This window comes from Nicotiana attenuata, unplaced genomic scaffold (assembly GCF_001879085.1).
Source record: "Nicotiana attenuata strain UT unplaced genomic scaffold, NIATTr2, whole genome shotgun sequence".
Lineage (NCBI taxonomy): Eukaryota > Viridiplantae > Streptophyta > Magnoliopsida > Solanales > Solanaceae > Nicotiana > Nicotiana attenuata.
The window spans coordinates 310,882-327,689 of record NW_017670567.1 but is presented as its reverse complement, the minus strand read 5'-3'; the positions used below and the strand labels follow the sequence as shown (position 1 = coordinate 327,689).

At 35.0% G+C, this 16,808-nt stretch overlaps 2 protein-coding genes across 2 annotated transcripts; one reads left to right on the top strand and one right to left on the bottom strand.

Annotated features, from left to right (window-relative positions):
- The first annotated feature begins 2,682 nt into the window (after positions 1-2,682).
- On the top strand, positions 2,683-9,407 carry LOC109241057 (GTP-binding protein At2g22870). The gene is made up of 4 exons (XM_019407768.1): positions 2,683-3,255; positions 7,280-7,349; positions 8,161-8,323; positions 8,711-9,407. The coding sequence occupies exons 1-4, from the start codon at positions 2,748-2,750 to the stop codon at positions 8,927-8,929; spliced, it is 960 nt and encodes a 319-aa protein (XP_019263313.1). The 5' UTR covers positions 2,683-2,747; the 3' UTR covers positions 8,930-9,407.
- An 890-nt stretch (positions 9,408-10,297) lies between these two features.
- On the bottom strand, positions 10,298-13,418 carry LOC109241056 (60S ribosomal protein L37). The gene is made up of 4 exons (XM_019407767.1): positions 13,308-13,418; positions 13,072-13,207; positions 11,400-11,501; positions 10,298-10,540 (listed from the first exon to the last, which is right to left on the bottom strand). Exons 1-4 carry the CDS (start codon positions 13,308-13,310, stop codon positions 10,494-10,496), a joined length of 288 nt encoding a protein of 95 aa, XP_019263312.1. The 5' UTR covers positions 13,311-13,418; the 3' UTR covers positions 10,298-10,493.
- Between the last annotated feature and the right edge of the window lie 3,390 nt (positions 13,419-16,808).

Here is a 16,808-nt window from a genome sequence, read left to right as displayed (position 1 = left end):
AATAGCAAAATCACGTTAAATTATTGAAAATTTACTATTAGAAATAAAAGGGAAAGACTATTTGAATTTGAGATTAGAAAGTTCTTAAAAGCCAAATTTGTATCAATAGATTATAAAATAAATACACGTAATATAAAAAATAATTATAAGAAAATTCAATAGATTTGAACATTATAAAAGAACTTATATATTAATTTTTAGACTAATTCAAAGTTAAATTCTAAAATAAATGTGATATATATGTTTCCGATAGAAAACTATCAAATATAAGAAAAGTATCATACTTCATTTTGAATTTTTAATTGAGTAGAAAATTGTTTGAAAATCTATTTATTTTGAGTATAGGTAAAAAAATTATGTATAGAGAGAAAAATAGAGATAGCGCGAGGATACTTATATTTTCAAATTTATTAAAAATAAATAAATAAAATTATTAAATTGTAGTAAAAAATATTATTAATAGATTTGAAGAGATCCGAGTAAGTGGATAATAGTGTAAAAATACATTAAATTTCAAGAATAACTTTTTTTTTACATTTATTGATGATTATTAAAAGGGTAATAAACAAGATTAATAAAAGATCACATTATAGTATAAAAATATTAAGTAATAAATAATGCATCTACTATAAGCAAGGAACATAAAAGAGAAAAAAATTATGTCTAAAATTGTAGAAGGATAAGATATTTGAATTTGAGATGAAAAATAAAGTGGTAGTAAGAATTTTGTTAAAATAATATAATTTAATGTGCTCAAACAAGACAGATCACAATGTTACATGTATAGTATTCTTTAATATTGACCGTAAAATATAATACAAGGGTTGGGTTATTACCGATATAGAAAAAGAAAACAAATTATCCACTATGAGATTTTAAAAATGATTTCATGTCCTGCTTCTTAATTAATATCAAATAATTATTTATAATTTATATATAGAAGGTTTAATTTAAGGTTATTTGCACATAATTTAAATAACCCAAATCATAATTTAATATGCTTTATGTCCGCGCATCGCGCGGGTCCTAATACTAGTATCATATAAAATGGGACGAAAAGAGTAATCATTTATAATAAGTCAATTTAATAACCCAAAAAAATAAAATAAATAACTTGCTCCTTTACACTGTTATATCTATATTATTATAAAATCTATATCTATATTATTATAAAAGTGGAAACACCAAAAACAAGAAGTTGAATTACTAAAATACCCTTCTAAATTATCTAAATACCCAACATATACCAAAAAAAGTAAATAAAAAAAAAGCTAAATTTAATTGAAGGGATGCAACCCTTCATATACTCATTAACGGTTCCCATTGTTTCCAACCACTGCTTCCTTTTCAAAAAGTCCTAATTATTATTGCCTGCCTTTTCACTTTGATTTTTTTTTATTTGGATGAGATTATCTTGAAACCAGTAGTGCATTCTTATTGACAAGACATTCTGAGGAGATAAAAGAAAGAAATCTATTCAAATATGAAACCATTTGGTAGACAACAAAGTCAGAGATTTTTCCATTCTTGATACTAGAAGATGTGTGATTATATTTACCTCATTATCTTTCTCGATTTATTGCGGTGTATTTTGTTTAGGTACTTTCTAATTTCTAAGAATTCATGTATTTCATTTACATGTCTGATTTGTTTTGAAAGGTAAAGAAACATATTGACCCCCCCAAAAAAAAGATGCATTTCTAAAATGATGCCTAACCACATGATATTCATCAAATATAAACAAAAGCAAACAGTTGAATATACTTTTCATTCATTTTATCAGCAGAAATTTTGTACTTCATTTGCTTTATTACGACACTTCTATATCTAGCAAAATATTATTTTAATATTAGATAGTATAAAATTTAGAACATCAAAACTAAAATATTAAAAAAATCTAGATACTCTTATAGAAAATCTAAACCTCGATTTATACAGGAATTAAGTAAAGAAATCAAATTTATTTGAAGGATGTAACCCTTCAAATTAGTTACTAATGTTCATAAAATGTAGCATACCAAATAGAATCTATAAGCCAACGAAGAAATGCTATATAGTATAACTGGTTTATTGATTTCAAAACATAGAAAAGGTAACGATGATAAATGGAAGAACTTAAACTTCTTAGAATTTTCTTTTTTTTCGAAAAAATGTGATGATGTGCCATATTGTATTAGAAAGATGGAAACATAATGGGTTGTAATGAATAGAGGTAGATCCCAATTTATTAGTATTCTATGGCTTTATTATTATTTAAGATTCAACATGATATACCACTTACGCTATTGTTTATCATAAAAGATGCAATTAAAGGGTCTTGCGCTATTGGTAATTAGCTAGAAAGAGTGACGAGATGAATAATACAACCTCATTGGGATCTTAATTAGAAAACTTTTGAAACAAAAATTACAAAAACATTTCAATTTTTATTCTTTCTATCAAATTTCTGAACTTTTATCTTTTAAATATTTTCTTGCTAGGTTAAACGTAATATTGGAAGTAGTTTATGGTATGATTCAGCAGTATGGAGAAACTAGTTTAAGCTAATGGAAATTTTAATTTTTAGCACATTTTGAAACTTAAAAGGAGCAATTTGTAATTGTCATCATATCTCAAGGATGTTCTGAAATTTATCTTATCCCAAAGGACCAACATGAGAAAAAGAAGAAGTGGAAATATCTTTTCCAAACCACAGCAAAACCCAACAAAACCATGGTGGCAGTGGCTTCGCAGAGAACCAAAACAAGATGTTTATCACTCATCTTCCTAAACTCCATTCCCACTTCTCCATTTTCTGCCCAAAACCCAAGATTCTCATAACCTCCACACTCTTATCCAAATCTAAAACAACCCCAGTTTCCCATTTTTCATCAGTTACAGCAGCAGCCAACACACTCCTCCAAAACCCAGACTCACAAACCAAGAATTTGGAACTTGAAGATGTTCAAGAACAAAATTCCCACATAGAAATTTCAGTTGAAAAGCTATTTGTTCCACCTGATACTGATATTTCTTCTGGTTCAAGGCCCTTGAGTGCTAGGATTTTAAAAGGGTCAAATATTGTGCTTAGCAAATATGCTGGGGATGCTCAAGTGGAGCAAGCTGAGTTTGTGAAGAGCAGTGTGGAGACTGAGGAATGTCCCTCTGATGGAAAGCCTGAGTTTGCTCTTGTTGGGAGGTCCAATGTGGGCAAATCTTCTTTGCTTAACTCGCTTGTGAAGCGTAAAAAGCTTGCTCTTACTTCCAAGAAACCAGGTTTTCATATGTTCTTTGCTTGAAATCTTTTGTAGAATGGCTGTAAATTTGATAACCTGTGATTCTTGATTCTAGAAAAGATGTGATTTATTAGGGTTCTTTGGTTCATTAAAAATATTTTTTTTTAGGTTTCACTTGATAGAGAAATTTATGATTTCATTGTTGATTACACATTTACATGTATGTGTGGCTTCAGCATTATGGTTAAAACTTTTGTTGAATGACTATTAATTTGATCAAGTGTGATTCTTGATTGTAGAAAAGATGTGAGTTTTGAGGGTGCTTTGGTTCATTAAAGATAGATTTTTGAGTATAGCTAAAATAGTAGGTCTCACTTGATAAAGTTGACAGAACCATCAAGGAGATATTGCAGATGATCCCAGCAAGTATATTTTGGTGTATTTAGACAAAAAGGAATCGCAAATGCTTTGATGGCATAACAACTCCCAACTGCTCCCTGAAAGCAAAGTGCCTTAGGAATCTATATAACTGGAGCAACCTTTCCCCTGTAAATGAGTTAATTTCATTTCTAGATTTAATTAGCTCTTTGACTTTGGCTTGATTGCCAACCTTAGGTTTTTGGTGCTTTTGGTTAGCTTCCTGACTAGAACTGTATTTTTGTGTAAAAGGAGCTAACCAACCTCTTTTGTAATGTTTTTGCATCTTCTTGATGCCAGTAATATAACATCTTACTTCATCAAAAAAGGTCTTCACTTGATGTTGACAGAGAAATTTTGAAACTTTTCATAATTGATTACATGTTTGTGTGGCTTCAGCATTATGATTAACTTCTCATAAGGTAAAATTTGTATGGATTACGAATCATATAGACTTTTGAAAACTTAATAGCCAAGTTTTGGGTGAAGCTAGAAGGTAACAGGGGTAGCAGTAAGGATTGGGATAACATAAAGAAGAACAAATCCATTGAAGTGGCTATCAACAAGTTCCGAGCAATTAAATTATTTGAAGCGAGCTTGGGGAATATATGAACACCTTAGTTAAAGGGATTCCATGCGACCATCAGATCTTTATTAAGGGAGATCTAAAAGGTCATGTCGATAAGCCCCCGGGGCCTAGCTCAAGTGGCAAAGGGTGGTGGATTTGTGTCTTAGGTCACATGTTCAAGCCCCCACACCATGTAAAGCAAAGCCTGGTATTTAAGTGGAGAAGGGTAGAGGGGCGGGCCTATTATCCACCGAGTTTCGAAGGCTGCGGTTGGTCCAAAAGGATCGGCACCAGACGGATTTCTCGCTCAATCAAAAAAAGAAAAAAAGGTCATGTCGATAAAGATAGTTGTCGAAGAGACAATTAAGTAAATAAAGTATGCTCTCTCTAATAGTATAAGCTTTTAGATGAAAGAGACAATTAAGTAAATTAAGTATGCTTTTTCTAATAGCTTATGCTTTTAGATGAGATGGTCACACAGTTCAACAATAATGACCAAGTACATAAGATATGGTTATGGCACTAGGAACGATGAGGGAAAGGCTATCCTAGAGTTCGCTTTAGCTTATGATTTTGTGTAGCTAACACATAATTTAACCAAAAAAAATACTCGCCCCTGAACATCTAGAGTCGGGTAAACCATAGTCAAAATGGCTTTATTCTTACTCGAAGACGTTATAGAACATATAAGGACTGTATAGTTATACCAGAAGAAGTGATGACCACCTAACATAGGTTGGTGGTCTTGGATGTAAAACGCGAGGCGAGAGTGAGAGTGAGAAAGGAGACAACTTGCAAGTAATCGAGAATTCAGTGGTGGGCAAATAAATGCGCTAACTAGTTAGCATTTCAAGAAAAACTACGTGAGGAGGGAGCATGGGACTTGGAGGGGGATGTTGACATCCTATGGGAAGAATTGTCAGGTTCAATTAAAAGAGTAGCAAACAAAGTGTTAGGTGTCTCTAAAGGTATAAGACCTCAACCTCAAGAATCTTAGTGGTGGAATGAGAAGGTGCAAAGAGTTATTAGAGCTAAAAGATAATGCTATAGGAAGTTGCCAAAAGCAAAAGATAGAGAAGCCTTTGAAGAGTACAAGAGAGATAAGAGGGAAGCTTAAAATACTAGTAAAGCTCGAGGGAGATACCGATCACAAGAAAGAAAAAGCTCGCGGAGAAGCCCTAGATGGCTTTAACAAAAGCTAAGGAAACAATTGGGGAGAAAGAAATGTTTAAACTGACGCGACTAAGAGAGAAGAGAAGTAAGGACTTAACTCAGGTGGAAGTGTAAAAAACGATTCTCAACAAGTATCGACAGAAGATAATGAGATCCAGGAGAGATAAAGGGGCTATTTTGATAAATTTATTTAACTCAAACCCCGATAACAACATTCTAGATCTCCAAACATTTGTGCATGATAGAACTTTAGCTACACTTGTAGAATTAGGCCAACGGAGGTAAGGATGCTATGACATATATCAGGATTAGAAAGATTATGGTGCAAATGGTATCCCCATAGATGTTTGGAAGAGTCCTGGAAAGGTTGGAGTAGGATAGCTTACCAAACTATTTATTGGAAAGTGGTAGGATGCCCGATGGGTGGAGATAGAGTACCCTGAATCTAGTTTATAAAAATAAAGAAGGCATTCAAAGTTGTGCAAACCTAAGTTGCTCGGGCATGAGTGTGGGTGCCCGATATGGGTGCGGATCTAGAGGTCAGATCCTTCGAGATGTGAATTATAAGATTTGGGGATACGGATCCTAGTACGGATACGGGTGCAGTGATTCGGCTAAAAATAATTCAAAAAAGGGCAGCCCGGTGCACTAAGCTCCCGCTATGCGCGGTGTCCGGGGAAGGGCCGGACCACAAGTCTATTATACGCAGCCTTACCCTGCATATCTGCTCCCCTTCCTAAAAATAATTCAAAAAATATAAATATAAAAATATCTCTAAATTATGATAACTTTTGTGGAATACTTATGTATAGCTTGTAAAGTATGGGTTTCTTTTTTATTCTCAAGTTGTAGTTAAGTGAAGGATTGATTTCCTAGATAAGGATCTGATTTCGGGAATCAAATTGTATCTCGTCTCGAATTTTTTCGTCTTCCGTGGTCAAAGTACCCAAAATTGTTTGACCAGATCCGGTATGGATCCCATACCCTCACCCATACTAGTGTCGTATCGACACAGATGTTGCACCTAAACTGCCGTGTCGAGCAACTTAGGTGCAAACTATCATGACATTAAACTTATGAGTAGTTAGTAGACTTAGGGACACTATAAGAGTGACAGAGAACCAATCTAGATTTATGCCCTATAGATCTACAATGGAATGAGGAGTCTATATTTTTGCTAAGGAGATTGATTGAAGTTTATCGTGAGAGGAAGAAAGATATGCATGTCGTGTTCAATGACTTATAAAAGGCATATGATACAGTAGAAAGATTCAATGCAGTTCCAGCAGTTTTTATCTCATTCTTTCATCAAATTTCCTTTAAGTGCCTCTGCCATTCTCCATTATCATTAGCCGGCATTCCAGTGTGAGAGCTGAGCAACTGTTTTAGAGTTTCCTGGTATACTACTTGATAAATGGTCCTCGTACCGCTCATCAAAGACCACAAGCACTCGGTTCTGTCTTTACCTATCTCAATTTTACTAGATTTTTCAGCTTTGTGCTGCATGCCAATTCTTCCTGGTGGCTAGAAACTGCCAGCTCCTTCTCTTGCTTTATTAACTCCAGTGAAACTGTATAGGTTCTAAGTTTTTGTTTCCATTAAGGTGTGGTAAATACGACGTGGTTAATATGATTTGTTTAGCAGCTCAGTACATGGAAATTTTGATAGTACATGCTATTTCATTCTTTCTGAGAAATTTGATTTCTTGTAAGTGCTCTCTATGTTTAGATAGGCACGCAAAATTTTCTGGGGGACTTGAATGAAAGTAAACTGTTTTTCTTTTATATGTAAAATTAAATCCGACCTGCAGCTACTGAAGCTCTGATATTTTCTCCTTTCAAGAATTTCTTTACAAATCTGCAATAAGAAACCGTATAATTAAGCCCGTTCTTCTATCTAATTTCAGGGAAGACACAATGCATCAATCATTTCCGGATCAATGAGAGCTGGTACCTTGTAGATTTACCAGGCTACGGGTATGGACTTAACTGCAGAATGTTTTAAGAAAGTTGTGTATACTTTTCCTGCAGCATTCGAAAGACTACTGTTAAATGTGACGCTCACATTCTGGCCTTGCCGATGCATTCTCATGATAGCTTATCCGATGGCTTTCTAGTTGCATATTGAATAAGTAAAATTCCTAGTAGCTTGAGATGTCTACTCTATCATTCTAGGTCTTTCAGAAATGTTGACTAAATTCACATATAGGAACTTTATTTCATGAAGAGGAAACTCGTGATTGCTTCTGTTTGTTAGAAACTGTGAATCAGGACCTTGCATGATGCTGCGATTTTGGATTAGAGACTATTGTTAAAACATTGACCTGAACTGAACAATTACTCATCATACTCTGAGAGCTTGATGCAATGTTTTAGCCTGCTTGACTAGGTTTAGCAAGCTATCGAAGAGACAGAAGAAGATGTTCATAAATGCTTGAGCACCAAGCGGACATGTTCTTTAGAGCGACTTCATGCAACTGTTGAATTCCCTTTCTTCTGTGAATCCACTTCAAAACAAATTATTGTGCCCGGACTTTGTTTTGTATCTATTTTCACGATAATCAACTTCTCTACACCCCCTCTCTTAAGCTCTTCCAATCATATTTTTGCAAATTTCACTGTCTTTATCACTCTCAAATAACATTGGAATAATCTTACTCCTTTTCGTGCCTCAAATTGATATCGTTAACGTTATATGCTTTCCGTGTGCTATCTCCGTCTTCTAAGACATTTTTAATAGTACTTGCATATTCAAGATCAAATGCTGAACTTGTGTTAAATACTGAAGGTATGCAGCTGCGCCACATGAAGTACGGACAGATTGGGCTAAGTTCACCAAAGATTATTTCCTAAACCGGCCAACCCTTGTCTCAGTCTTCCTCCTCATAGATGCTAGCATCCCTGCAAAAAAGATTGACCTTGAGTATGCAAGTTGGTTGGGACAGAATCAGGTGATTCAGTCTAAATTATCTCCATTCCGATTTTATGAACAATGAAGTTGCAAGATCACATCATGTGAATATGAGGCCTCCTTTTGCCATGTGCTCAACATTTCAAGTTCTGAATCCTTTATGTTGTTCCTTGTTCGCATTTGCACTTTCTGTGTGATTCTATGAAGTGTTATATTTAAACTTTCTACTCCAAGACCATACCTCATTATACTCAATATTAGAGGAAAATGGATTACTCCCTTACTTTGGATATCATTTTGCCCCCACCTAAGCAATCAATAGAAACCGCTGACCAATTTGGTTTTCGGAAAAATATTGATGTTTTCCTGTTTATTTATGAAGACGCTTTTCTAAGTTTTGTGTTGTATCGTGGGTGCTCTTTTTCAGATCCCAATGACACTAGTTTTCACCAAGTGTGATAAGAGGAAAAAGAAGAAGAATGGAGGGAGAAGGCCTGAAGAGAATTTGCAGGATTTTCTAGTGTTGATACAGAAGTTCTTCCAAACTGTACCACCTTGGATTATGACCAGTAGTGTCACCAACCAAGGTCGAGATGAGATACTGTTGCACATGTCTCAGCTGCGAAACTATTGGCTGAAGCATTGAGTTGGCAGCATATGCTTAATAGGTGCTGTGACTAAATTTTTGTCCAACATCTCTGAACTAACCAGTGTTGGTGAGTGCTTACGGAAGAGTCAAAAGTGATGTTTAAGCGCAAGGACGTGCAGGGTACAATTGGCATCATCAAGAATCTTGTGCCTTAGAAGCCTGAGTTACTGTAACACTGGGGAAAAAGAGCCTTTTGGTGACTGCCTTAGGTAATTGTTATTGTTATACTTTCTTACAACTAGTTATCCTTCTCAGAATTCACCCGGTCAAAGAGTCTAGCACTAGCTTGAGCTTTGGTTGCTAGAAAAACTCAAATGGAGAATGCCCAAGAAACAGGGCCATTTCTCTTGTATATACACAACTCTAGTTTTCTTTGACCTTTGTAATGCATGTTTTGACAAAGAAATGGATCATTAGAAATGCTGGCATTATTTATTTTCTGACTTGCTAATACATGGTTTTTGATCTCTTTGTATCCAGCATCTATCATATTACAATTGTATAGCAAAACGAGTTCTTGAAGAAATGCAAACAAGGGAATGTTCTTAAATGTTGAAAGAAAGTTCATTTGCTTGAGTTATCTCCTGATTCTCAAGTAGGTGGATAACAATATATACAATTTAATTGCAGCTCTGTTTGCTGGATTATCGTAAAAATTGTGAGGGACTTACTGAAGTGGCGATGAGCTTGTTATATGTTAATAGAGGTGAAGAAGAAACCAACAAACATTTCATCATATGGCCCACAATAAATCTAACAGTATTCCTTTAATTGTACCAGAATAAGTAACGCACCATAAATGCACTTGTTGCAACTAGGAAAATGCACTATCTGGTCCCCTCAATCAACCATTTTACCTCACATAAATTTTACACTTAAAAAATAGTTGCTCCCACCAAACATTTTATAAGACGAAAGCCCACAAGATTGGGCGCTTCAAAGAAATTTCATCTGATTGCACGAGTTGATTAAGAACAAGGCTCCGCAAAAAACCTTAGTATTTGCAGCAGTGAAGGCCATTGACACAAATTAAGAGAACAAAGAGAGCATCTACAGGATGCAACGTTCTGTGTAAAGTTTGTCTTTAAAGGACCACAGCTATGGATACAAGCTGTCTGATTTTGAAGGCACTTCTCTTCACAAAAGCAGGAAATTTTGTGAAGATTGTGTCCATTTACAGTCATACATCAACTAATAAAATAAAAGTTAGTATAAGGTCCAAGGCGAGATTGAACTTTACTTTTACGTGGAGGTTGATACATGACTTCAGAGGTCAACCACCTTAGGTAACAATGGTTTCGGTACAAAATGGGAGTTTCTACCAGTCATCCAGATGATTAAGAGGACATCATTTACTTCAAATTATTACGCTTAGGAATGTAAAAGAACTAGTAAATAAAGGACAAAAGGCAATCATCATTGGATCTCTGTCTTAAATAGGAACCACTCAACACTAACAAATGAGAGATAATACTCGAGGTACAAATATCCAAGACTTGATTCATCAGGGAATCTAAAGCAAAAAATTAAAATGAAACAGATGAACTGCCTCTTTAGAAACTTAAGAGGCCACAGCAGCACCCTTCTTCCTTGGAGCAGCCTCGGTTCCTGCAGTGCCCAAAAGAAAGACAAACTAGTTAATCCCACATATAACAGAACTGAAGTATGCAAGCGCCAAATACATTTAGAAACGCTGCAATTATCGTTCCTCTTTTACACCCTGCTTGCATTTTGGGTCTATTCTATAATGTCACTTTGCACATTTAACCTTTACTCTGTTAGGACGATAGATTGATCCATCCTACGCAGAAACTAGGTAAGCTTAAATAGCCTTAGCCCACAACTTAAGCAACAGCTGAGTGCCAGTTTGTAAACAGACATTTGGGGAAAAGGATAATTTTGTTGGATAAGAAAGAAAGGATTAAAGCAGGAATATATCAAGACAAGGGAACCCAGATAAAGAAAGGAAACAGAATCTGGGCAAAAAAAGAAACCCTCGAATTGAAGATAAATATATGCCCCCAGAACAAAGCCACCAAGAAATCGATTCTCAGATCTCTGTCCTTGTAGCCGAAAGAAGAGGCAATTAGGGTAAAAAAATCTTTTACCACATGCATGTCCTTAAAATAGTCGTTTTTCCTAAAAATGACACCTAGAAGATGAAATTGCCTCTAGAAAAAGCACACATGAATATATGAGTTGTAGGTTAGTGTTGTTAGTATTAGCGCATTTGTCTATTAGAGGATCTAACAACCTCTCTATCCTCACAAGGTAGGGGTAAGCTCTGCGTACACACTACCCTCTTCAGACCCCACGGTGTAGGATAATACTTGGTATGTTGTTGTTGTTGTTGTTGTTGTTGTCTATTAGAGAATCTGCTAAATTGAAGGTTAGATGCGCAAGGTCGTAAAATTGAGGGTCCAAGAGAATATTCTCTAATTACAAAAGATAATAACAGACGGCATACCTTCTCTGAAGTTGGTCTTAAACCTACGTGGTACATTGCGGAGGTACCTCATGCGGCCAGTTCCAGTGGTCTTTCTCCTAAGTGCCTTGACGCTCCAGTTATCTACAGCAAAACACAGAAAGAAATCAGCAAATACGGATACCTTTTTTGTTTTCCAAAACCACTTGGATTGGTATTCAAAACTAAACCATTGTAGCTATTGTTTCCGGGAAAAAAAAAACAATTGGATCTCTGAGTTGTTTCTGCAAATCAGCCACAACCCTAATTTCAATTCGTTTCTAATGTGTAAAAGTTCCCAAGCCATTTATTCTTTTTTATAGGACAAAAAGGTTGCGCTTGAAACAGATACTTAAAAACAATCTTCATGAAGCTCCCAAGTGGGGCCACACACCCCTTTATTTCATTTAGATCTCGATATTTAGAAACCAATTTATATTCGCATACCAGCTGTTTAACCTTATGGCCATCTCCCCTTTTCCCTTTTCCCCTGTTTGATCCATATGACCAGAAAGAATTTGCTTAACATTTTGGAAATAAGATCAGTAGCAAATACATTTAGACGATTTTTTTGTTAGTAATATTTTTAGAGGTTTATAACATAATCCAAACACAATATATCCAGAAACCAATTCTTTCCTAACCAACCCAAACACACACAATTGCTATCCGCATACCAAACTTAAGACCTTCCAAACAAAATCCAAAACAAAACAAGAGTGGGCCAGACAGTGCAACCAACCCCATTCATTTCATCTTTTTTTTTTTAGTTTGACTAGTTTTGGTCCCCATTCATTTCATCTTGAACGGGAGAATTCTAGGCATGTTCAAATATCAATTAATTGACTAATAATCATCCACGATGGACAATTTGAACTGGAGATACAGGTAATCCACTCATTTTATCTAGTCCTTACACCTACCAGCTCCAACAGAAATTTTACCACAATAACCCAAGTTCTATCTCATTGCAACCAAAAAAAAGTCAGCACCAGAGTCTGGATCCTGTTTATAAAGCTTAAAATAGCCCCATAACTAGTGAACTTTAGAACCCCCCCACCCCACCCCACCCCCACCCCACCCCAAATAAATTACCAAATTTACCCAGTTAATTACACAAAAGCATTCAATAATCTAATAATTGCTTATTCACCAACCGAAAACAATTTGGATAATCCAAACAAAACAGGCCCAAAGTTTGATGAGATTCAACACTACCTTTTTATCAAGTTACAATAAATTACGTCAATTTTAAACATCCCCTTAAAAAAATTTATCATCCATAAAAGATGCTAGATCCAACAAACAAAGGGCAATGGCTACAGAAAGAATCACAGAAGTAAACAAAGAAACGTAAATCCTATGCACTTCCAGACCCGTTTCCATTATTCTACCTTGCTAGCCCTTTGTGTACGGGTTCAGTCGACTGAACCTAGTAACTTCATCCAAACTCTATATTTATCTTATGAAATTATAAACTTTAAATCCTAAGTTCGTCTCTGTATCTTACAGTTACTTATTTAAACAACGACAACCCTTTTTCTAATCCAAACCAAACAGGCTCATAATCAAATAAAAAAATACATCGATTTCCAACATTGAAACATCTCTCTATAGTACCAACAAGCAAATATCAATATAAAAACAGGGTACTTCAAAAATGAAAAAAACATACATTTTCTGAGACGAGCAGCAGGATAAGCACAAGCTGAACAACGACTCTTCTGGATGTGGAAGCTACGACGACCACATCTCACACACAGTGTGTGTGTCTTGTTCCTCCTCTTACCAAAACTACCTGTTCCTTTTCCCTAATACGATTCAACAAAAAATAATAACTACACATATATACACAGAACTAAAGTTAAATAAAGAGTTGATCAATTATGCATTTGCAGATTGGACAGTTACCATTTGTGCAGCGGATGTGGGAAAACCTTAAAGCTGGAAAAATTATGCGAGTCGAAAAAGAAGAAGTAGGGTTTTAGGGTGTTCGTTTGTTTTTATTTGGTTTTCGTTTTGCGATTTGGGCCTTAATTGAAGTCCATTTGTTGTTTTCTAAACTGGGTCTACAGCATAGGCCCAGTCTGACTGGACCAGGTCCAAGCCGGTGCGCGCAACTTTGGCACCATATGTTGGGAGAAGTGCACAGATAGCCGTTTTAGGATTCTTATTAAAGGAATAGCCAAAATTTGAATGCACTGTCTGAATTTAGGCCTTGACAAAGTCTAACTTTAGAAAGGGGTTTTTGACACAGTTATCCACAAAAATAAAACTATTTACCCTTGTCTACCCATTTGTTTTTCTACCCATAAACTAATTACATTTCCTACCATAGTAGTTTTTTGTGGGAAATTTTTTCTTTATTCTCCAATTCTTTTTTTTTTCTTTTCTCCTTTTCTATTTTCTCGTTTTCTTCTTATTTTTGTCTTTTTTTCTTTTCTAATTTCATTTAACTTCTTTTCTTTATATTCTTATTCTCTTCATAATCTAATTTTATTTACTGTTTTCACTATTTTTTATTATTCTTTTTTTTTAATATTATTACTAAAGAAAATCAAATTGTGTACCAATTAAATGTAGCTAATACAATCAAAAATATTAACTAACATATGATACCAATGTAGTATATAGCTATATCAACAGGGTATACAATTGTATGCAAAGAGTTAAAAAAAAATTAATTCAATTATTAAACTGAAATAATATCAGTTGTCAATAAAAATTTCAAAAAATTCTAAAAAGGATCTAATTGTAAGAGTATACCGTTACATTATATAGCATACTATAATTTTTTTTTTTGTTTTTTGCATTTTCAATTTGCCTCTCACGCTGGGTAAAAACTTAAAGCAAATTAAAAGGGAAGGCAAGTGAATTTACGGGTAATAAGTATACTATTATAGTATATTGTATACTATTACAGCATACTGTTATAGTATATTGCATATTATTACAGTATACTATAACAAAATATTGTATATTATAATAGTATATTGTTGCAGTATAACTATATATTCCTATAGTATATTGTATACTGTAGCGGTATACTGTTAGGTAACTGTGTTCTTCTTCGATTATTACAATATACCATTGCAGTATATTGTAAACTATAATAGTATATTGTTGCAGTATAGCTATATACTCCTACAGCGTATTGTATACCGTAGCAATATACTATTGGGTAGTTGTGTTCTTCTTCGATTTTTAGCTGAAAATTTTGATCTGAAATCAGCTCCAAATGCTATCAAATTTCATTATGAACTTCAGAAGGTATTATAAGCAATATTTAACAGCACCCACTTTGAATCAAACAAGAAATCTTCAAAAGAAAAATTTTAAGCCAAGGAAGAGCAAGAGCTATGGAAAGAACAATCAAGAAAAAGTGGAGCAGAATTGAAACTAGCCATTTTCGTTAGTGGCGCAGAATTGATCCACATAATCTTCGTTAGTTTGAGCTAATAAAAAGTAATGATATGCCAAGCAACTGAAATCTGATCAATTCCAAAGATATTCAAAGTAATAGATGCTCAATACCACTTGCAGGAAATTTTGAAGAAAATCCTGAAACATGTTCCTCGAGACACAAGTACAACAACTTCTTTACCATGCTGAATAAGTTAAGAACCCTACACAGTTTTTCAGCTTCATCTTCGTTAACAAAAAGACTGTCATCTAACTTGGACCCCAAGTAGATGAAGTAGATGAATTTGGGGAGGGGGGGGGGAATGCAAAAAACTAGCAATCAACTGGAGAAAATCATGGTAAACGCAAAATTAAATCATTAATTAAGAGAAACAAGCTGCTTCTATAAACTAACCCCCTCAATGCCCAAGTCTTCACATTGCTTGGCATCTAATATGTCAATTGACGATGGAGTTTTTTTGTGGATCTACAATAGCTAAACGATATGCTCGTCAGATTCGGAGACAAAGCAGTAGCTGTATCTCAATATTTCTACTCAACAAGTGCAATCCCCAGCTCCTGCCCCGACACATTTCTTGGTAAAATACCTGATTAATTCTCTAGGATTCTCCAAAGAAGAAGCAACCTCTACATCTTCCAAGATAACTTCATGGAAATCCTTAAAAAACCCGATTTAGTCCTCAATTTCTTGAAACAAACCGGTTTGGACAACACCCAGATGAAAAAATTACTTTCTAGCGCACCCAAATTGCTATTCTATGATTTTCCCAATACCCTAAAACCCAAATGAATAACAGGGTAAATAGTTTGGGCCGCATGGGTAGGAGTAATAAATAGTTTGGGCCTGGATATTAAAGGGTAAATAATTTAGATTTAATGGGTATAAAGTGAGATTTTCTCAATAGAAACGTCAATTTGAGCATGAGCAATCTAAAGTTGTCAAACTAATCAAACTTCCAATAATTTTAAAATTTTTATATATTTTAAATAAGATTGGACGAAGTGGTTAGATGATGTCATTTCTACACTTTTTTTTAAGTTTCAATATGAATCATTCAGATCTTACCGGTCAATTCATTAAGTGTATTTAATTTTTTCTCTGTAATGGCTTATTCTTTCTAAATAGGTCTGATTCATTCAAATTTTGTATAGAGTTTAAATTAACAATATCACCCAATCATCACCAGCTTTTACCACACAACTACCATACAAAAACCACTTCCACCAGTCACACCACCCTCACGGGCAACACCACCAATCTTCTCTGTCACCGATTATGTAACGACCCGATCGATCGTTTTGAGAGTATTAGTTCCGATCCCCTATTTACTGCTTTTCCCGTATTATTTATTGCTTATGTGACTTACCGAGAGGTTTTGTTTTTGGTTCCGAAGTGATTTGGGACACTTAGTCCCTAAAATGGAAGCTTACGTTCTAGGATTTCGACCGTAGTTGGAATTGTGTGAAGACGACTCCGAAATAAAGTTTCGTCAGTTCTGTTAGCTCCATTGGGTGATTTTGGACTTAGGATCATGTCTGGATTGTGAATTGGAGGTCTGTAGCTGAATTAGGCTTAAAATGGTGAAAGTTAAATTTTTGGTAAGTTTGACCGGGAGTGGACTTTTTGATATCGGGGTCGGAAGTTGGAGTAGGTCCGTAATATCGAATGTGACTTGTGTGCAAAATTTGAGGTCAATCGGACGTGATTTGATAGGTTTCGGCATCGGTTGTAGAAGTTTGAAGTTTTAAAGTTCATTAAGTTTGAATTGGAGTGTGATTCGTGCTTTTAGCACTGTTTGATGTGATTTGAGGGCTTAACTAAGTTCGTATGATATTTTAGGACTTGTTGGTATGTTTGGTTGAGGTCCCGAGGGCCTCGGGTGAGTTTCAGATGGCTAACGGATTGAGAATTTATTTTGGAAGATGGCTGAAGTTCTGTGATCTGGTGCATCTGGTTTCCTTATTCACGATCGAGTGGGATGGTCCGCG

Excerpts from the sequence above, each read along its gene's own strand:
- LOC109241057 (XM_019407768.1), top strand. The coding sequence starts at position 2,748 with ATGTTTATCACTCATCTTCCTAAACTCCATTCCCACTTCTCCATTTTC. Across the intron at positions 7,350-8,160 it reads GTAGATTTACCAGGCTACGG|GTATGCAGCTGCGCCACATG; the intron begins GTATGGACTTAA and ends TAAATACTGAAG. Across the intron at positions 8,324-8,710 it reads GTTGGTTGGGACAGAATCAG|ATCCCAATGACACTAGTTTT; the intron begins GTGATTCAGTCT and ends GCTCTTTTTCAG.
- LOC109241056 (XM_019407767.1), bottom strand. Across the intron at positions 11,502-13,071 it reads TGCTGCTCGTCTCAGAAAAT|ATAACTGGAGCGTCAAGGCA; the intron begins GTATGTTTTTTT and ends GTTTTGCTGTAG. Across the intron at positions 10,541-11,399 it reads TAAGACCAACTTCAGAGAAG|GAACCGAGGCTGCTCCAAGG; the intron begins GTATGCCGTCTG and ends TGGGCACTGCAG.